Source organism: Arabidopsis lyrata (assembly GCF_000004255.2).
Source record: "Arabidopsis lyrata subsp. lyrata unplaced genomic scaffold ARALYscaffold_3, whole genome shotgun sequence".
Classification (NCBI taxonomy): domain Eukaryota; kingdom Viridiplantae; phylum Streptophyta; class Magnoliopsida; order Brassicales; family Brassicaceae; genus Arabidopsis; species Arabidopsis lyrata.
The window spans coordinates 4,329,353-4,348,422 of NW_003302553.1; the positions used below are offsets into that span (position 1 = coordinate 4,329,353).

At 37.5% G+C, this 19,070-nt stretch overlaps 7 protein-coding genes across 11 annotated transcripts; 4 read left to right on the top strand and 3 right to left on the bottom strand.

Moving 5' to 3' along the window:
* Window positions 1-882: 882 nt before the first annotated feature.
* LOC9320879 lies at window positions 883-3,026 on the bottom strand. Of its 2 annotated transcripts, none has more exons than XM_021032324.1 (4): window positions 2,681-3,026; window positions 1,574-2,204; window positions 1,222-1,461; window positions 883-1,134 (listed from the first exon to the last, which is right to left on the bottom strand). In XM_021032324.1, exons 1-4 carry the CDS (start codon window positions 2,760-2,762, stop codon window positions 1,110-1,112), a joined length of 978 nt encoding a protein of 325 aa, XP_020887983.1. In that variant the 5' UTR covers window positions 2,763-3,026; the 3' UTR covers window positions 883-1,109. The 2 variants fall into 2 exon arrangements, with proteins under 2 accessions (XP_020887983.1, XP_002884813.1); XM_002884767.2 differs by having other exon boundaries at window positions 1,550-2,204; window positions 2,681-2,995.
* Window positions 3,027-3,239: 213 nt separating this feature from the next.
* On the top strand, window positions 3,240-6,079 carry LOC9320880 (transmembrane emp24 domain-containing protein p24delta6). Its single transcript, XM_021032885.1, has 4 exons — window positions 3,240-4,058; window positions 4,420-4,641; window positions 4,735-4,811; window positions 4,893-6,079. Exons 1-4 carry the CDS (start codon window positions 3,849-3,851, stop codon window positions 5,035-5,037), a joined length of 654 nt encoding a protein of 217 aa, XP_020888544.1. The 5' UTR covers window positions 3,240-3,848; the 3' UTR covers window positions 5,038-6,079.
* Window positions 6,080-6,427: 348 nt separating this feature from the next.
* Window positions 6,428-8,231, top strand: LOC9318763 (putative F-box protein At3g10790). The gene has a single exon (XM_021030315.1). The coding sequence runs from the start codon at window positions 6,761-6,763 to the stop codon at window positions 7,901-7,903; it is 1,143 nt and encodes a 380-aa protein (XP_020885974.1). The 5' UTR covers window positions 6,428-6,760; the 3' UTR covers window positions 7,904-8,231.
* A 143-nt stretch (window positions 8,232-8,374) lies between these two features.
* Window positions 8,375-10,776, top strand: LOC9318764 (bZIP transcription factor 28). 2 transcript variants are annotated; one of them, XM_002882652.2, is made up of 2 exons: window positions 8,375-10,095; window positions 10,172-10,776. In XM_002882652.2, exons 1-2 carry the CDS (start codon window positions 8,523-8,525, stop codon window positions 10,621-10,623), a joined length of 2,025 nt encoding a protein of 674 aa, XP_002882698.1. In that variant the 5' UTR covers window positions 8,375-8,522; the 3' UTR covers window positions 10,624-10,776. The 2 variants fall into 2 exon arrangements, with proteins under 2 accessions (XP_002882698.1, XP_020885971.1); XM_021030312.1 differs by having other exon boundaries at window positions 8,446-10,086.
* Window positions 10,777-10,896: 120 nt separating this feature from the next.
* LOC9318765 lies at window positions 10,897-13,900 on the bottom strand. Of its 2 annotated transcripts, none has more exons than XM_021030314.1 (5): window positions 13,244-13,900; window positions 12,519-12,631; window positions 12,051-12,422; window positions 11,216-11,924; window positions 10,897-11,115 (listed from the first exon to the last, which is right to left on the bottom strand). In XM_021030314.1, the coding sequence occupies exons 1-5, from the start codon at window positions 13,473-13,475 to the stop codon at window positions 11,045-11,047; spliced, it is 1,497 nt and encodes a 498-aa protein (XP_020885973.1). In that variant the 5' UTR covers window positions 13,476-13,900; the 3' UTR covers window positions 10,897-11,044. The 2 variants fall into 2 exon arrangements, with proteins under 2 accessions (XP_020885973.1, XP_020885972.1); XM_021030313.1 differs by having other exon boundaries at window positions 10,897-11,118; window positions 13,244-13,810.
* A 135-nt stretch (window positions 13,901-14,035) lies between these two features.
* Window positions 14,036-15,731, bottom strand: LOC110229671 (probable E3 ubiquitin-protein ligase RHC1A). 2 transcript variants are annotated; one of them, XM_021030317.1, is made up of 2 exons: window positions 15,498-15,731; window positions 14,036-14,860 (listed from the first exon to the last, which is right to left on the bottom strand). In XM_021030317.1, exon 2 carries the CDS (start codon window positions 14,844-14,846, stop codon window positions 14,253-14,255), a length of 594 nt encoding a protein of 197 aa, XP_020885976.1. In that variant the 5' UTR covers window positions 14,847-14,860; window positions 15,498-15,731; the 3' UTR covers window positions 14,036-14,252. The 2 variants fall into 2 exon arrangements, with proteins under 2 accessions (XP_020885976.1, XP_020885975.1); XM_021030316.1 differs by having other exon boundaries at window positions 14,036-14,850; window positions 15,498-15,730.
* Window positions 15,732-16,133: 402 nt separating this feature from the next.
* On the top strand, window positions 16,134-18,881 carry LOC9320881 (probable mediator of RNA polymerase II transcription subunit 26a). Its single transcript, XM_021033317.1, has 9 exons — window positions 16,134-16,865; window positions 16,981-17,049; window positions 17,163-17,245; window positions 17,576-17,628; window positions 17,708-17,829; window positions 17,942-17,969; window positions 18,054-18,328; window positions 18,416-18,497; window positions 18,577-18,881. The coding sequence occupies exons 1-9, from the start codon at window positions 16,494-16,496 to the stop codon at window positions 18,666-18,668; spliced, it is 1,176 nt and encodes a 391-aa protein (XP_020888976.1). The 5' UTR covers window positions 16,134-16,493; the 3' UTR covers window positions 18,669-18,881.
* The last annotated feature ends 189 nt before the right edge of the window (window positions 18,882-19,070 follow it).

Sequence of the window (19,070 nt, forward strand, 5' to 3'; positions counted from 1 at the left end):
GAGGGACATCTCGCCGTATCGATTATCCTCAAACACGAATCTATGCAAGGTATAGAGAACATTACTCAACAACGATTTAGAGCCAAATAGATAAGCCAGGACAGTGAAGAAACACAAAAAAAAACATCCTCAGAACAAATTGACAAATTTACAACACTTAAAACAAAATAAAGACAAACCTCTTTTCCGATTGAACAATTACATCTCCAAAAAGTATAAACAAAGACGAATTATATGGAATCTGTGAGAATTTTGCAAAAGAATCGTCGATACCGACAAGATTTTTTTTAATAACATCTGTAATTTTTTTTTGTTTTATCAGACATCGATTCCGATGTTGAAGATTGTAATACAAACAAATCTCACGTAATGGGTCAAATATGTAGTAGGCCCATCTTTAATAGGTATATAAATCTCCTTCGGCCCAACATGGTTTTCTGTGACCCATAACAAAATATTTCTGTTTCAGGTAATCGCCCATTGAATTAAGTTTTGACTTTAGTATTAAACATATTATGCTAAGTGTATAATTAAACTATTTATTTTATTATATAACACATTTTTATTATGACAAATGTTGCATCTTTTAGTAAATACACTTTTCTGCAGAATGTATAATTAATCAAACTGAAAATAAATGTGTGTAATATTTTCACTAAAGATTGATATTTTCACTATTAATTACATAAAACAAAACAATACATTTAAATTACAACTTTATGTAAATCCTATCGATTCAAAATAACAACCCGCACGATCTAGTTTGTATGTAACATAAAAAACAATTAAAGGTGAATACTATATAGTCAATCATTTCCCATTTTAAAAAAAATCTCATTTAAGAATCGAGTTCCAATTTCCTTTGAACAATTTGGTTCACCATAAGAAGAAAAGCCATCATTAAAGATTTGGTTTCTGTATCGTCGTCTCTAGGGCTCATTCAAAGCTCGATAATAAAATAATTCAAGATAAAAAAACAAGGTAGATGTTTTGTTATATAAGAAAGAAGTAGCCATTGTTCGGAACAGAACAGGGAGCTCCTAAAGGCTAATATCTATAGAATCTGCTTTTCATTACAGACATTGAATACTCGAACACTAGTCTTGCGGTCAGGGATTACTTGCAGAAGGATGCCTGCAGTGCAAATGACGAGTTAGCATACACTATATTTGCGATAATCAATCAAATGGCGAATTGAACAAGAGTTTAGTATCAGCAAACCTGAAAAGATTTGTGTCTGAGCCGTTCAACGGCTGTGCATAGTTCATAGCAGGTGAGTTTGGCCACGGTGTATATGAAGCCGCGTTATGAGTAAAGGGACTCAAAGCAGGGTTAAGCGGATGCCCATAGTTTAGGTTGGCTTGATGACCTCTTGGCATCTGCGGGAAAACCCCATCGTGAAACGGAATGTGGATTGGTATTGGACTGAAGCTTTGGCCAGACGGCATAACCCTGACGTACCTACAAACAAGAAAATGACCTTTATATTCCAGAGTGTACACCAATTAGTTTTGTTGAATATCACCATAATAGAGATTGAAAGGTTTACCTGTAGGCGGGATCTACGACATACCTGTCATAGCTCCTATCATAATCCGGGTCATATCGATCTTTCTCTCTATCTCTGATAATGGCTACTCGAGAAGTCCGTCCAGAGTCTCGAGTAACAGCATCAACAGGATCATTATTAACCGCCACTTCAGTCTCATTCCGGTTTATACATGTGTTTTTCACTTCAAGAGGGGGAGGTCGTAGTGATGAAGAATCTTCAGAGTCGGAGCTGCTAGGGCTGTTAAAGATCCGAGCCCGGGCTTTATCATACTCTTCCTTTCTCTCCTCAACACTTCTCAAAAGATTCTGTTGTACTCCCGATCCGCTACCCCCACAACCAGATCCTCTCTTGGGTCTAGGCTTGATAGCGATTTTGAAACCCTCGGGTCTACCATTCTCAGGTTGTTTCACAGGGATTTCGGATAAGCAGACATAAGGAAATCTACTCTCCGCTGTCTTAGTCACCAGGATTCTGTTCTCGGATCCATCACCAGCACCAGTACCATTGTCCAAAGCCATGGTTACTAGTCCATAATGCTGAGCAACTCGATGTGCAGCAAGACGCAGGTACGATGTTGGAAAAGGCCGGAATTCGAACTGAAGCTGCTCAGGGTTTTGAAAGAACTTCTGTATATCAAGCTCCATCCGCAAAACTAAAAACACACACACCAACCAACAAATAAAGAGGCAACCTTTTTATCACCCATCAACCACATTTAAGAGAATCTTTCCAGATGCGGAAATTAAACTTAAACATAAAAAAAAATGTTGAAACTTGAAGACAAGATACTTATATATATGCGCAAATCAGCTTAGAGAGGATCAAATGAGACAAAAGGTAATTCAAATTAGACAAGCTTCAATGTTCAATCATGAGGATTCTGATTGAGCTAAGAATACAAGTGATTATGATTTGGGTCATTGAGTAAAGGGAATTGTTAATTAGTCATGGATCTAATCAAACCCTAATCAATCACCACAACATAAACTATAATTGAACGAAACACAAGATCGAGAATAAGAGAAACTCGTAATTGTCCCCCAATTCTATGAAACCCTAGCACGAAATGAAATGACCAAAATCAGATCAAACCCAACAGAGAGAAAGCAAAATCGAAAATTGACTAACTGGTGAGACGATGACGAGGATTCTGAAGAGCTTCGACCAGAAAAGGATCCACCATAGCTTCCTTCTCTGTCATAGCAGCCATAGATGAAGAAAAAGCTTCGTATCTCTCCTTCTCTGCTTTGTCTTATAAATTCTCGATCTTTGATTTGTCTCTTCACCGGAGATTAGAAGAGACAACACATCAAGGAAACAAAAAGGAGATAATTTCTGATGAGCATTTTCTGAGAGAGACGCGAAACGATGAGGGTGAAGGAGATGAAAAGACTTTCTCGACCTTTCTCTCTCTCTCTCAAATCGCAATCAAGTGGGGAAGAGAATAAAAACAGAGTTGCTTCCTTTTTTTTTTGGGTTAATTTGTCGGACTTTTGAAATATTATTTATATGTTAGTAAATTAGTGGGTTGATTTGGTGGAATCATAAAGTATTAAATTTTTTACACTATTCTATACTTTTGGTTGGTGTCACATTTCATTTTTTCATGGTGCGTACGGCGTTATGTACAATTTTGTCAAACAAATATCAATGCACCGAAAAACAAAGTATCTTCTCCTTAAGTACAAATTAGCGTGGAAAATGTTACAGTGTCATCTTGTCATTGAATAGGAGCAGTTAATCTCGAACGTTACGTAAATCGTAATCTACTTAATAATCTTAAATTCATGATATGGTCTAAACTAAAGCTACTAATTCATGGCTTGATCTACTATGTTTTGTGGTTTGTGGTCAATTCTCTCAAATATTTTTTCATTAGTATAAATTTCCAGATGAGACACGGCTATAATCAATCCATTGGAGATTTGGAATGCCTAAAAATCCTTTTAGTATGTGTGTTGACATAAAAGAGGAAGAATTTAAAATAAAATTTATTTCAAGAACATTTAATGTGAAAATATTTTTGTTGGATTTACTTCCTTATATAGATGATATTGCTGGTCAAAATTAAACGTAGTTTCCATAAAAGTAAATACTCCAAAAACGGCTCCGGTCGAGACCAAGGCGCGTGGACGATCTTCACCACATCCTACATGGCCTTTACTGATTGGATACAAAAATGGCTTTAACTCCACGCGCCACTGTCTTAAAACCTTCTCTTGCTTAATAACCTTAAACTTGTTCCTCTTTTTTTTTGGGGGTTTTCAATAACCTTAAACTCACCTCTCTCTCAAAAATGGCGATCTCACCCGTACTATTCATTGGTTTGATGTGCCTCGCAGGCGGTGGCTCTATTTTTCCGGCGGTGGAGGCAATATGGTTAACGGTTCCAACTTCAGGAGAGAGATGCGTCTACGAAGACATCCAAGCCAACGTGGTCGTTGTCCTCGATTACATTTGCATCGACGAGTCTTTCACTCAACTTGGTCCAACATTAGATGTTCGGGTTTGTATACTAACCATACTCCATTTTTCTTCGTAAATTTTCATGCATCAGGGAAATTTCGTTACATGTGGTCAAACGTTATATATATGAGATAGAGTGAATTAGACTATTAGTTATGATAATGATAAATAGGTTTAGATAAACAAGAAATTCAGAGTTGGGATCGAAAATCAACATTGAACTGGTGATAGATTTGTAAAAAAAATCAACTAGTTAACCACAAAATTCTCATGAACTACTACCAAGAGATTTTGGATTGATAGATTGAAAAAATAAGGGTTTGGTTTATAAATGTTGTCTATAGTTGGAGTTAAAGTAAGATAAATTTGTGTGTCTTGATATGCCTTGGTTTAATTTATAGGTAACATCTCCGTATGGTAAGGAACTATACAAGATAGCAAACGTGACTCACGGTCAGGCTGCCTTTACAACGAGCGAGAGTGGAACATTCTTAGCTTGTTTAGCAATGCATCACGACCAGACACATCACTCAGTCAATAACTCTGTTATCGTCAGTCTTGATTGGAAGATGGGTATCAGAGCCAAAGACTGGGATTCTGTTGCCAAGAAAGAAAAGATCGAGGCAAGTCCTTCATTTCCAATTCATATATATGTATGATTACAATAATTTCAAGAAATTAAATACATGTAGTTGAATATATGTATATTGTTACAGGGTGTGGAGCTTGAGATTCGAAAATCTACAGAATACGCAAGTGCTATTAGGGCCAACATACTCTATTTGAGAATCAGGTTCTTAATAATTTTCATCTCAAATCGTAAGTATAAATGACGATGTAGATTATGAAGATTTCTCTCCTAAAAATGGTGCAGGGAAGCATATATGAGGGAAATAAACGAGAAGACAAACCAGAGGGTAGCTCAGCTCGGCTTTATGTCTTTCGGACTAGCTTTTGGCGTTTCACTTATTCAAGTTTGGCATCTCAAACGCTTCTTCCTCAAAAAGAAGCTTCTTTAACTTTTATTCTCTACTATTGTTTTAGAAAATATTGCAGTCTTGTGGCTCTTTTGGGGGTAACTATATATAGTCATACCAAATCAATAAAGAAACACATGCTTTTGTGCATGATAGTATTTTTATCTACTGATCACAAGAAACTTTATACAATCTTCTAAGAATTATTTATGCATTCGTCTATATATCTATAGACAAAGAATATCATCAATACATGAATGTCCATCTAATTTATCTATCACCGTTAAATATTTCACAAATGAGACTTAATTGGTACACCGTTTACAAAGTATTTTGCTAATGAATGTCAAAGGCAAATGATGATCATGATTGGCGTTATTAGGTCATTTTGGGACTTCAATGTCCAACGCCAGTTTAAAAGTAGGATCAATAATGGCAAAACTGTTAACATTACAAGACAAGATCATGTGGCTACGATTCTTCGGAATGCCTTTCAAGCTTCTATGTATACTGTCTGGAAAGAAAGAAACAATCGCCTCCATTCTTCTTGCTCAAGACCAGCGACTGCTCTAATCCTCGAGATTAAAAATCTTATTCGATGTCATTTGGATCATTTGTCTCGAGCTCAAAACTTGGGACGCCACGGCATCTCTTTCCTCGCTTCTTGGTTCGCTTTTTTCAATTCTTAATGTGCTCTTGGTTGTATGTTATGAATTTGCTGTAGGTGTATCTCATTATAGGAGGCACTTTGTATTCCCCTGTCCAAGTTTTCTTGGTTTCTATGAAAGGTATGTTTCAAGGAAAAAAAAAAAAAAAACTGTTAACATTACTAGTGAATTTTTGTACAGTGCTATTAATATTTGTACTGTTATTAGCTTTTGATAATGACCAATATCGCCAACTCTGCGTAGCGGGGACGTAACGCCCATGTTTAGGCTAGTTGCCGAATTGGTTGAGATGTTATTTGAATCTTTCACATATGAATCACTTTGTATGAATTACGGGAAATATTATCTCATATCAAGGACATCGAAGATTAACATTTTAAATGTGTCGAAAAAGAGAAATTTCAGAGAGAGTTTTTAGTTAACGAGGTTCTAAAACGCGGTCTAAACGGTAAATAATATGGGCACCTAATATTGTCCACACGTCTACGAATACATTCAAAAGATATTGAATCTAAATTTTGAGATTTTCTTTATTTCTTTTTGTTTCAAACTAAATTTCTGTTAATCATATTTTTCAACTGAGAATTTAGTAAATTTCATCATTCTAAACTCGTCCACGCGTCTGCGCATACAATTTTAAAGGTATTGAATCTAAAATTTTGAAATTTTACTTTTTACTTTTTGTTTTTTAAAACTAAAATTTGTGTTATTCATACTTTCTAATTGAGAATCTAATAAAGCTCATTGGTATAGACCCTTCCACGCGTCTGCGTATATGATTTAAAAGGTATTGAATCTAAAATTTTGAGATTTTTACTTTTTACATTTTGTTTCCTAAAACTAACATTTATGTTAGTCATACTTTCTAACTGAGAATCTAATATCTCATCGGTCTAGACCCGTCCACGCATCTGCATATACGATAAGGCGCTATGCTCTTGTCCACCATAAAAAGTGAGAAGTTTATCAGCAAATCTCCAAAACCTGTAAAAAGATATTAAGGTTTCAGAGTAAAAACAAAAACCCTGACCAAAAAAAAAAAAAAAAGTAAAAAAAAAAAGGAAAAAACGAGACAGTGAGCGGAACTGAAAACAGCCATGGAGCAGCTTAAGGTGAAAAAGACAATCGGTAACACTTCAAAACGTGTTACAAGGTCCCAAACTTACCCCTTCGAAGGAATAATGCCTCTGAATCTGAAAGAGGAGATTCTCATGAAATTGAAGGCCAAAACCATATCGAAGCTGATCCTCCTTTCGAAGTCATGGTCATCGATAGTCCTTAACAAAGATTTCACCAACATGTACCTGACTCAATCCTTGGCTCGACCACGTCTTCTTTTCTCAATCTACAATCTTGACATAGATGTGCATTTCTTCCACTCTTGCTCTCAAGAGGATCCATCTTCTGATCATCAAAGGGTTAGGTGTTACCCTGATTCGAATTCGGCTAGCTGGTATGACTATTCTCCACCTGTCCGTGGCTTGATCTGCTGTCTAGAAAATCTATATACTAAAGTGGTAATTGGAAATCCTACTACTTGTCAATTTGTAACTTTACCTAGAGTCAGAACTAAGAAGAAAGACATATTCCCAGACATATTCCCCTTTTTGGGATATGATCCTGTTAAGGATGAATACAAAGTCTTGTGCATGACGATAGCAGCCAATCATAAAGGAAATGTTGTGTCCAAGGAACATCAAGTTTTCACTCTAGGAGGTAAAAAGAAGAAATGGAGAATGATCGATTGTGAGATTAATCATTATCTTCCTCCTAGAACTAAAGGGATATGTAGCAATGGGGTTGTGTATTATCTAGCTATGGTCAACCATGTTCAGTCTCTAATGTGCTTTGATGTGGGGTCTGAAAAGTTTAGTGTCGTTAAGTTACCGGGGAAGGTCGGAATTCTAGCGAAGTACGGCGAAAAGATAGCTGTAACGAATTTGTTATTTGACTGTATACGACTTGACGTTTGGATTCTAGAAGATGCCAGCAAACAAGAATGGTCAAATATTTATGTCTTGGTTCCTTCTTGTGTAAATCGATCATTCAGCTTCAGGGGTATACTTGGTACCGGCGAGCTTTTATTTGCACCGGAACCTACGTCTTTTTATTTACTATGTTACGATCTCAAGGAACACAAAGCTAGAAAAATCTGGATCAAAGGACTTGGAGATTATACTAATATTGAAGTCTTTTTGGATCATGTAGAAAATCCTATGGTTCTGTCAAAGATAAGGTAATCGGTTGGTGATTAGTTCTTTGGTGTTGCCTGAACTAATCTCTCTTTCTTTCTTTTTTTTCAAGTTTCAATTAAGTTGTCGGATATTATTTGCTCAAGATTAGCCCTTAGAATTTGATGTTCACCCATTGGTTAGTCTTTTGATCAATGGATTTTTTATGCTTGTGGACTATGGAAATGCAATGTTTATGACTTGATTATAATAATTTCTGGTTTTGTTTGAGCTTTTACAGCTTCGGTTTTCTTATTTGATTTATTACAGCTTCATCTCATAAAGAAATCTTATGTGTAAAAAACACAAAATTAACAACGATTCTGGATTAGAAAAATTACCTCAATATTTAAATTTTAACTCTTTCATCTACATTCATCATACAACACATTGTAACACTATTTGCCCTTCACTATTAATTTCTTAATCCAAGTAAGCAAGCCAATGAGAAGATAGTTTTGTTTGACTAAACAAACACGTGTTCGGAGTTTAATGTACACGCGCTGCGCGTGGATGTAATATAATCTTAATTCTTAAGTATATTCGTCGACGTTGCCTTGTTCCAAAGTTAAAAACCGTGTGGAATCATCGAGAAGCGAAGCCAGAGGAAAATTCGAACGCTCCGACGATGACGGAATCAACATTCGTTATTGCTCCTCCGCCGGAGATACCTAATCTGAACCCTAGCATGTTTTCGGAATCCGATATGATTTCTATTCCGCCGCTAGATCCTCTTTTCCTATCTGATTCTGATCCGATTTCAATGGATGCGCCGATCTCCGATCTCGACTTCTTACTCGACGATGAGAACGGAGATTTTGCTGATTTCGATTTCTCGTTTGAGAATTCTGATGATTTCTTCGATTTCGATTTGGCGGAGCCCGCGGTGGTGATCCCTGAGGAGATCGGGAATAGTCGTTCGAATTTGGACTCATCGGAGAACAGAAGCGGCGATGGAGGTTTAGAAGGACGATCTGATTCTGTTCATTCTCAGGTTTCATCTCAAGGCTCAAAGACTTTTGTGTCCGACACCGTTGACGCATTATCCTCCCCTGAATCAAGCAATCACCAGAAATCTTCTGTCAGCAAGAGGAAGAATGAAAATGGAGACTCCAGTGGCGAATTAAGGAGCTGCAAGTACCAAAAGTCTGATGATAAATCAGTCGCTACGAACAACGAAGGTGATGATGACGACAAGAGGAAGTTGATAAGGCAGATTAGGAACCGTGAAAGTGCTCAGCTTTCGAGGTTGAGGAAGAAGCAACAAACTGAGGAGCTTGAAAGAAAAGTGAAGAGTATGAATGCCACCATTGCTGAATTGAATGGTAAGATTGCTTATGTTATGGCTGAGAATGTAGCTTTAAGGCAACAAATGGCTGTTGCTTCTGGTGCGCCTCCTATGAATCCTTATATGGCTGCACCGCCTTTACCGTATCAATGGATGCCCTATCCGCCTTATCCTGTTAGGGGCTATGGATCACAGACTCCATTGGTTCCCATTCCCAAGTTAAATCCTAAGCCTGTCTCGAGTTGTAGACCGAAGAAGGCAGATAGTAAGAAGAATGAGGGCAAAAGTAAGCTCAAGAAGGTTGCTAGTATTAGTTTTATTGGAATTCTCTTCTTTATGTTCTTGTTTGGTACATTGGTTCCGTTTATGAATGTAAATTATGGAGGAGAAGGTGGAAGCTTTGGCGGTTTGTCTAAATATGATGGTCACCGGTATTACGATGAACATAAGGGGAAGGTTCTAATGGTCGGGGATGGTTCTGATGTTAGAAGAGAAAGTGGGATTTCTGAAGGAAATATACATTCTAGTAGGATAATTCATGGTGAGAGAGATAGTTGTGGAGGAGTAGATTATAATGGTCATCCGAAAGTAGAAGGACGATCAAGTTCATTGAGCAATGCGAGTGATCCTCTGTTTGCTTCACTCTATGTCCCAAGAAACGATGGGCTTGTGAAGATCGATGGGAACTTGATAATTCACTCTGTTTTGGCGAGCGAGAAAGCAACGGCTCTAGGGAAGAAGAATATCACTGAAACAGTCAAAAGTAAAGAACCGGATTTGACCATGCCTGGTGCACTGTCTTCTGCTATAGCTGTTCCGGAGGTAAGAGGAAATGCAGCAATGCTTCCACATTCAACGGCTCTCTCTTCTGAAGGGAAAAGACTTCACCAGTGGTTTCATGAAGGTGGCTCAGGTAATTCTTGTTCTCTATGTAGTTCTACTAAATGGAGTGATCTGGATTTTCAACTCTACATTGCATTCTTTTGCAGGGACACTAATGGATTACAGCATGTGCACCGAGGTTTTCCAGTTTGATATTGCTCCCGGTGCGATAGTCCCATCATCAGTCTCAAACATTTCTGCGGAGCATCTCCAAAATGTCACTACCCACGGCAAGAGAATGAAGAACAGGAGAATTCTCGAGGGACTTCCTGTTTCACTTGTGGCGTCTGAGCTCAATATCACCGGAACCCAGCCGAACAAAGACGCTCAAAACAAGACCTTTCATGGAAACACTAACAAACCCACATCATCATCCTCCATGGTTGTCTCAGTGTTGCTTGATCCAAGAGAGGTCGTCGACTCTGAAAATGACAGAGTGGTGCCCCCAAACCCAAAATCACTTTCCCGGATCTTTGTGGTTGTACTTCTTGACAGTGTCAAGTACGTTACCTACTCATGCGTTCTTCCTCGGTCGGGTCTCCATCTCGTAGCCACCTGATTTGAGCTACTCAGATCTTGACCTTAAGTAGGAGAACATTGACTTGTTTATACATACAGACCTTAATGACTTTTTTCCCTGTGTTGTATAACTTTATGTTCTAAGGTTTTGGATTTTAATTTTGAGATAACCAGAAAGTGAATCCTTGCTTTACCTTGGGCTTTTCCGGTAGCTTTTGGCTGGAAAAATACATTTGCGGCTACAGAACTTTTCTATTTTAGAAGATATAATAATATACAAAAGAAGCTCTTAGAGCATTATATTCAATTGGGATTTAAGTAGAAGGCTGCACCCTTTTGCGCAGCATCATTCTATAACAACTCTTCCGGTTCTGTATCTAGTTTCCATATGAATTCATTTTATACACTTAAAAAGTTTTTGAGTACTCTGTTGATACAGTTTACTAGACATGTTAATGTCGTTATTCATGAAGCCCGGCCACTATCAGCATGAGAAGGACAATCCATGGCAGAGCCGGTAAAACCGCAATCGCTGATGCCAAACACAGAAAGAAGAAGGCTTTTGATTAGAATTGGGAGTCTATGATTTGATATATCTTTGCTAAATTGGAAGACTTTAAGTAGCAACTTACATGAAGAGGACTGCGGTTGAGGATGAGCAGCTTCGTTTGCGTGTGATTCCCTTGGTTCAGTTTTGGGTGGTTGAGCTGCATGGGCAAACACCACATGTGGTAGAGGGGCAGAGATTGGAACTATATGAGACTTGGCTGCAGGAATCGGGGCCGGTGAGTGCAGCTGATGACGTGGTGCCCCAGCAGAAGGAGCAGGCGCAGGTGTGGATGGAAAATGCACGTGTTTCTCCTTGAAATGTACTCTATTCCCTGAGTTGCAGGGTGGAGGTGCAGATGGAGCTCTCCTACGGCTTCTCTGAGGAGCAGGAGAGGCCACAGGTGAAACCTCGGGAGCCATATTCGGGCTAAGATTGTGGTGGTGGTGGTGATGATGGTTGTGATGGTGATGGTGGTGGTGGTGATGGTGGTGATGGTGATGGTGATGGTGATGGTGGTGCTTGGAGTGGGGACTAGGTGAGGGTGATGGAGATTTGGTGCTACTATCACTGCTGTTTGGCAAGAAAGATGAAAGACGAACTTGCTTGACCTTACCAAATATGGTATTATTCAGGCCAAGGTTTTTCGAGCGTGAACCTGTGATTGTATCAGTCAGTTGTTTCAACCTTGGGCTTGAATTTGAAGTCCCGACTCTTAGCAAAACCGATGAGTGAACAGTTGTCGGGGGAGACACGGTCGACCCTTCTGAGTTCGATAAGCTTACATACAAATTCTGCATTCAGACAAAATCCATGGTAACACAATCTAACTCGAGGCATCAACACTTGCTAATGAATGCATAACTTTTAACATGATTCAAAGATTTAGAAAAGAATGTATTGTGATAGATATGACAAACCTCGTATGGTGCGAGATTCAGCCCATTCTTGAGTTGACTAGCAAGGGTATTGAAGTTTATCTGTATCTGGTGAATAGAGTAGTTTAGGGTAAAGTTGAAAACAATCTTGAATTTCTGCAGAGGGAAAACACTTTGCGGTGGAATCACAGTGATTCCTCCTGGAAACTTTAGCACTTCAAAAAGTAAGGTTTCCCCAAACAAGGATTTTGTAAGCTGGAGAGTAGATTGATTTATGAGCACAGATTCGAACATCTCTTTGATAGAACTCAAGGACAGAGGTAAGATTTCTCGGTATCCAGTATCAGGGTCAATTCCAAACACAACCTTTGTTACGTTCAATTCATCTGACGGCTCAACAGCCAGGATAGTTACCTGTTGTTTCATTAGAACCAAGTTAGATCCGAAGAGAGAGACGAGAGGAATCGGAAATAATAATTAAAAGGTTAAGAAAAAGATGAAACATCGTACTTTGATGGAAATGTAGCTCATCTCTTGAAAGATGTCATTCTGAAGCTGCAATGTATTTTCATTAAGAAAAGAAGCCGATCTATTGATGCTAAAACTGGCTAATATAGCATGACCTGCATCGAAATGTGAAAAACAATTAACAAGGAGCCAATATCCTAATAGTGATCAATAACCATAATCTATGACCCTAAAACTTATAAATCAGTATTGATCATCCATTTTTCCTAGTTATTAAAACTTGTAAGAAGATGTCTTCTCTTCACTACTCATGTAAAATTTACAGGTGTCCAAAGTGAAAGCAAAGATAGAGTCACTAAACTTAGAACTCTTGATGAAAGAACACTGAGATATAAACACGCATCACTACTAATGTCAATAACCAACAGTTTCTACTTAAAATGCACCAAAATCTCAAATAGCTTAAACAAGTAACTCTTAAAAAGCTTCACAGATTTATTTCTCCCCATTAACCTAATTCTCCAATCTAAAAGCTTCAAAGAGGAAGCAGTTTTGACTCTTCCCTGACATTAAAGCACAAATCACGGTCAAATCTCATTCCCAAAATAGCTTTGTAATAATTAGTAATTAGCAAATTCAGGACATAGACGATGAAACATAGACCGAGACCAAAGTTAAAGCTATAGAGTAAATTCATTGTCCAAATAGGAAAATAGATTTTTAGCAAAAATTGACACTTTTTAACGAATTCAGAATAAGGAGATTACCTCTAAATCTGGGATCGAGATTCGAATCCTCACGATCCATAGGAAACGGAAGCAACAAAAACAAAGCCGAAAGAAACAAAGAGACTGATAAAAGCAGTACGAAGAAACATTTGAACCCAACGAAGCTTGAGATCCATTTGCAATACCCACACCGAGCATTCCTCTCCGTCGAATCGCCGGTAGCTTCGCCGCCGGCGACACGGAGATTCACATCATCCTCGGTTTTACCCATTGACAAAAAGCAAACTAAGGTTTCAAGCCATAGCAACAAAGAGAAACCCCACCTTCCTCAGCGGTGGGTACACCCATCATTAGCTTCCTCAGCTCAACAAAAGCCCTAATTTCACCAGATTGAGAACGAAAGAGCTAACAAATTTCACAGAAGATGAAGAAATTTCACCTTCGAATTTTGGAGCTTTGGAAATCGAAATCGAGGTTTTTGTTCTTAATTCCTTACCCAAAACAAAGCTTGATTTTAAAAACACACAACAAAACGCAAATCGAAGAGAGTGAAGTGAATTTTTCCGATTTCCGATTATAAATATGTATTTTTTTTTCTCTTCATAAATGAGACAATAAAAAAAAGGATTGGGTTTCTGAAAGGGTTTTCTATTTTTTCTCAACTGAATTTAATTTCCACATATATACTTTCTTAACTTCACTATCATTTTCCTTATATTTAGTATTAATTATGATAATTACAATTTTTATACACCTTGGAAATTTTAAATAAAATAAAAATATGGTTGGTTGTTTTGGGTAAGACCACCGACACAAGAGTTCAAACAACCGTGACCGAATGGATAAATTGGATAGAAGAAAATAACATTATAAACAAGAAATGATCAAAGGCTGATAAACAATATTTTATACATTAGTACATAAGACTACAAATCCTAGTAAGCTACAAAACCCCCTTTGTACATGCCAAAATATTGAAAAACCAACAATTTTAGATAAAATAAAATGACATTTGTATACTACATTATGGGATTGATTCAAAAGCATCTCAATATAAAGGTAATCCATTGTGGTTTGAGGCCAAACCAGAGGACCTGAACGGCCAAAGATGCCACAATGGATTTTTCCGGCCATTACTCCGGTCTTGTGGTAGTTCTTTGCGGCAGACGGGGCAAGTATTACGCTGGACTAACCACGGGAGTATACATTCCGAATGGTAGATATGTTTACACGGCATCTTTCTTGCATCCGATCCGATTTCAAACTGGTCTTGGCAAACCGGACAATATGGATCCAAACCGAGATGCTTCTGCTTAATTTTGATCTTTTGCAATGAGTTAATCGCAGCTAGTGAAGCTGGAGGAGGACCACGACGATCTTGCGCTGGGAGCCGGTTCAACAACTCTTCAAAACTTAGTTGGTCTCCGAGAACCGATCTTCTGTTATTGTGACGGTTACGAGCTTCTTCAAAGGCTAATCCGAATAAATCAAAAGGGCTTAGTTCCACATTCTCATAGAGTCTCTCAAGAAAGGTGTTACCACAATAAATGCAAGCTCCTCCTCTTCTGCCTTCTCCTTGAAGATGGATTCCTCGTCTACAAGTATTACACCAATGTGTGCTTTTTCGCCTAGTCGTAGTCATGGATCTGCAAAGAACTATTCTTTCTCGTCAAACCATTGTCAAGGACCTTTGAGACCAAAATATTAAAAACCACTCATCGTTTGTAACTCTACTAGTGCACTAGGTAACATTCCGGACGGAACAATGCTCAATATCACAATTGGGAATTTTGAAGTTGGGAAATGAACTAAATTCGAAGAGATTATGAGTCAAAAGTCCGAAAGTGTTTTGCTATACTAAACAACTTGCCTAAATCCAAAATGGAAACACTAGAAGCACAGTTTGAAAGATAGTAAAAACAGTGAACCCTTATGTATCAACAAATAGAAACATCACAGACAAGAAAACGCAAGAAAATCTTATAGCAAGGTTGCTTGTAAATTTGATTTCTCAATAATATCACTATTTACGAATTGGAATAACGTAAAGACCAGTAACTTCGAAATATGTAAAGACAAGATATTGATTAAAAGGCCTCTAGATCCAAATCAAACGCAAATTATGTAGAACAAATACAAGTTATGTTTAAGCTTCATAGCTTAATCCTTGACTCATGATTTTGTTGTAAAATAAAAAATTATGCATAAACAAGATCTTGGGTCAGAGATGAAGCTATGGAGCATAAACGATAACTTGTGATTGGTGAAACAAAACGAATGAAATCTAGCTTACCCGAGTTAAAATAGATCGATCCGACAAACTCGTGAATCTCCAAGTGCGAAAGAAGATTAAAATAGAAGAAGAGGAAACTTCTGATAGAAGAAAAGTCTTTTACGCAAAATAGATAGTCGAGGATGATATTGACGACGAAACTTCAAAGACAGCTTCTACAACGGGAACATGTGGCCGATGCTTAACTAAAGAGTCAAAGCACGAAACTAACCAGAAATTTAGTGAAAAAATACAAAAAAAAAAAAAAAAAATTGTGCTAATTAATATCTGTGGGACTAACAATGTTTTTTGAAACCAACACATAATTGTGACACCAAAAACGCGTTGTTAGACTATGGACATTTGTTACTTAACAAGTATTCACGTGATAAATGTAGATATCCATAACTTTGAAAAATGAACACCACATTGTTTATATCAGGACAGGACATGTGTTTACTAGCTAGGCCATGTGTTAACTTTTCTTTAATCAAGGGTCATTATGTCATATAAGACAATCACATGTATAGGCTATTAATTATCAACTAAATAATCATTCTATTAATCATAAGTTTATATCTTTAAAATCAATACATATTGACAAATTCAATAATTTACTTAGACGAGTTATCAAGATATAAATGATCAAAATTACCAAAGTTTTTTTTTTTTTTTTTTCTAATAACCATAGTTTTTTATTTTAGTGAAAAATGGTAAACATCAACCTGTTCCAATTAGTTGTGTTTTTTTTTTTCTTTTTGCTTTTTAAAATTCTAGGGTCTTCTCTTTAATTGGCTCAATCTCTGTTACTTTAATTTTCTCGGGAAAGTTCTTGTGGACTTTCTGGCGAAACTCTTTTGTCAGATTCTCAGGCGAAATTAATTCCAACAAAAAAAAAAAAAAAAAAACTACTATACGGATTTTTTTTGATCATCCATATTGATTTCATATTCAAAAAGCTAAGATTATTGTTAAATTCAAATTGAATTAGGTTTTTTCAGATCGAGAAATTCGAAGATGAAACCATCGGTTTCGTTGGATAATTGGAGGGACTATTTCCGGCGAGGAGATTCTGATATTTTTGGTATCATTGATCATGCAATTATGGTAGCTGCTGCAGATTGGCCAAATGAGTTTAAATCCAGGAGAGATAGAATTGCTGAGCTTCTATTCTCTTGTAGAGTGAGTCGCTGCATTGGTTGTGACCACCTTGAGCTGTCGATTGCTGGAGACGAAGAGGCTAACCATGGCTGTAGGACGGTGGAGACAGTTGGCGGCGGCGGTGATAGGGATGATTCTGGTGTTGCGACGGATGATGGCGAAGAGGCTTCTGTGATTGTTGATGAGGTTATGAGGAACAGAGATATCTTGTTGAACAAAGAAGATGAGGTTTTTAGTCTATTTGATTGAATTTCATCAAAAGTTGTGCTAATTCATTGGTTAAATTTGGAATCTTTTGGGTTTTTGATTGTTGGTTTTTGGTTTCTGTTATCTTTTTTTGCAGACAGAATCTGTGTTACTCGAATCCCTGAGAAAGCTTGAGTCAATGTCTATGAGTGTAGACATTCTTAAGGTTTGTTAATTTTTTTGATAATGTATGGTTTGGTGTAGTAGAAGTTTCTGAATCGTTGTTCTGATCGAGCTTTTAGAGGCTGTGGAGTGATTTAAGTGTTTACGTTCTTGCAGGATACTGAAATCGGAAAGGCTGTTAATGGTTTGAGGAGACATAGTTCCGATAAGATTAGCAAACTTGCAAAGACTCTTTTCGCGTATGAGTTTTATCATTCTCAGTTTCTCATTGTGTGCTTAGTTTCATTTGTTCGCATACCCTCGCATTTGTGATGTGCATTAAACTTTGGCAAAAGGTTCCAAGAAAATCGACCTTTACATCCCAACAGCACCAATAAGAAGTAAAATACTGTTTGATTTAGATGCAAACCAGCTACCTTTTAGGATGTAGAAATTGCACACTGTCATTAGAAGGGCCTTGGTTGATCATTAGGAACCTGTTCTTGTGCTAGTTTAATGAACATTTTACTCTTCCGCACTTCCTGGCTCCCGAATATAAAGATTGTGTGTTTTATATATGGGATGCACAGAGAGTGGAAGAAGTTGGTGGACCAGTGGATGAACACCCCGGAGGAAATGGCTGGTAAATAGCTCTATCCATCCTGTTCCGTAGTTACTGCGAGCAGGTTTTTGTCTAGATTTATAGTCATTGGCTCTTGTAGGCACTGAAGGTACGCCAGAGTCAGCAAACCTTTCAGTAATTGATGAAGAAGAAGCCTTTCCTTCTCCTCCACATGATTTAGATATCTATGCACCTGAACCCAATGGATTTGAACTCTCTCAGGTCTATAAACATCTTTCTCGCTCGTCATATTTTATTTCGGGCATAGAGGAAATGTTATCCTGACAAGTTTCTTCTCTTGTCCCTGTTTCAAAATGTCTTTGGTCACTTAAAGATCTTAGATTGCTTGGACTGCGATGGAAGTGAGTTAATACACTCTTTGGTACTCTGTTCTCTACCTGAAAGTCTTCCTATATTTTGAAACTCATGGTGGTGAATGATTTCAGATCCTCGTCACAGTGTGGAGTCAAAACATGAAAGAAAAATGCAAAGTAGCGAGAGGAGTAGACCTGAGGGTACAAATGAAGCCAATGTGGTTGGGGGGTACAGCAAGGATCAACACATTAGGAGAGAAGATAGACCTATGAAGCACTCAGCCACCGATTTTGATGAGCCTAGAAGACAACTAAAGCAAAGTAGAGAACAAATGGTACCCGCAATCCAAAGAAAACCGCCTATTGTTGCTAAGCAAAAGCGGAAACTTGCTGGACCTCAACAAGATGTGAGTGTCTGAGCTAATATAACTGTGGTGTTTGATTATTTGTTTTCTTCTAATAGCAACTGTCTTTGTTCTTGTCACTCTATTCAGAAACTCAAAGCTCTGGATCCAGACGCAAAGTTTGAGTTTGCAAAGCGGAAACTCCAAGAGAGCTACCAACAACATGAGAATGGTTAGTCTAATCCTCTTAAGAGATTTAAATATTTCCACTATTTCAATACAAATCTCAATGCCCATTTGATTTTCAACAGCCAAGAGACAGAGGACGATACAAGTACTGGAAACTATCCCAAAGCAAAATAAAGTTCAGAAACCGCAACTCAAGAGACCCACACGAAGATAGTCCAGTTTTTCTTCGGATAATCTATACAATTACTACGACCATTCACGGGCGTTAATATACAACAAAAGTGCATTTGACAGATCCAACTTAAACTTCATAGGATGCTCTATTCTTTTGTTCCAATTTTTAATTGGTACTTCTGGTCCGGTTTTGTGACAAGAGAACCTCATAATTGTGAGTCTGTGACAAGTGAATATATCCCTTTTTTTTACTTTCTTCTTTTTCATCAAGAAAATAAAAAAATAAAATTATTAGAACAAAAGGGCTTCTCGTATTTGACCATCTCTAAACCTAACTTGTGCGGCAAGCAAACTACGTAACTGGTTTGACATTGTTCAATTTTAATTGTTTATGCAAAGATTTTTTAATTTTTAATATCACTAATTAAAGAGGTGAAATATA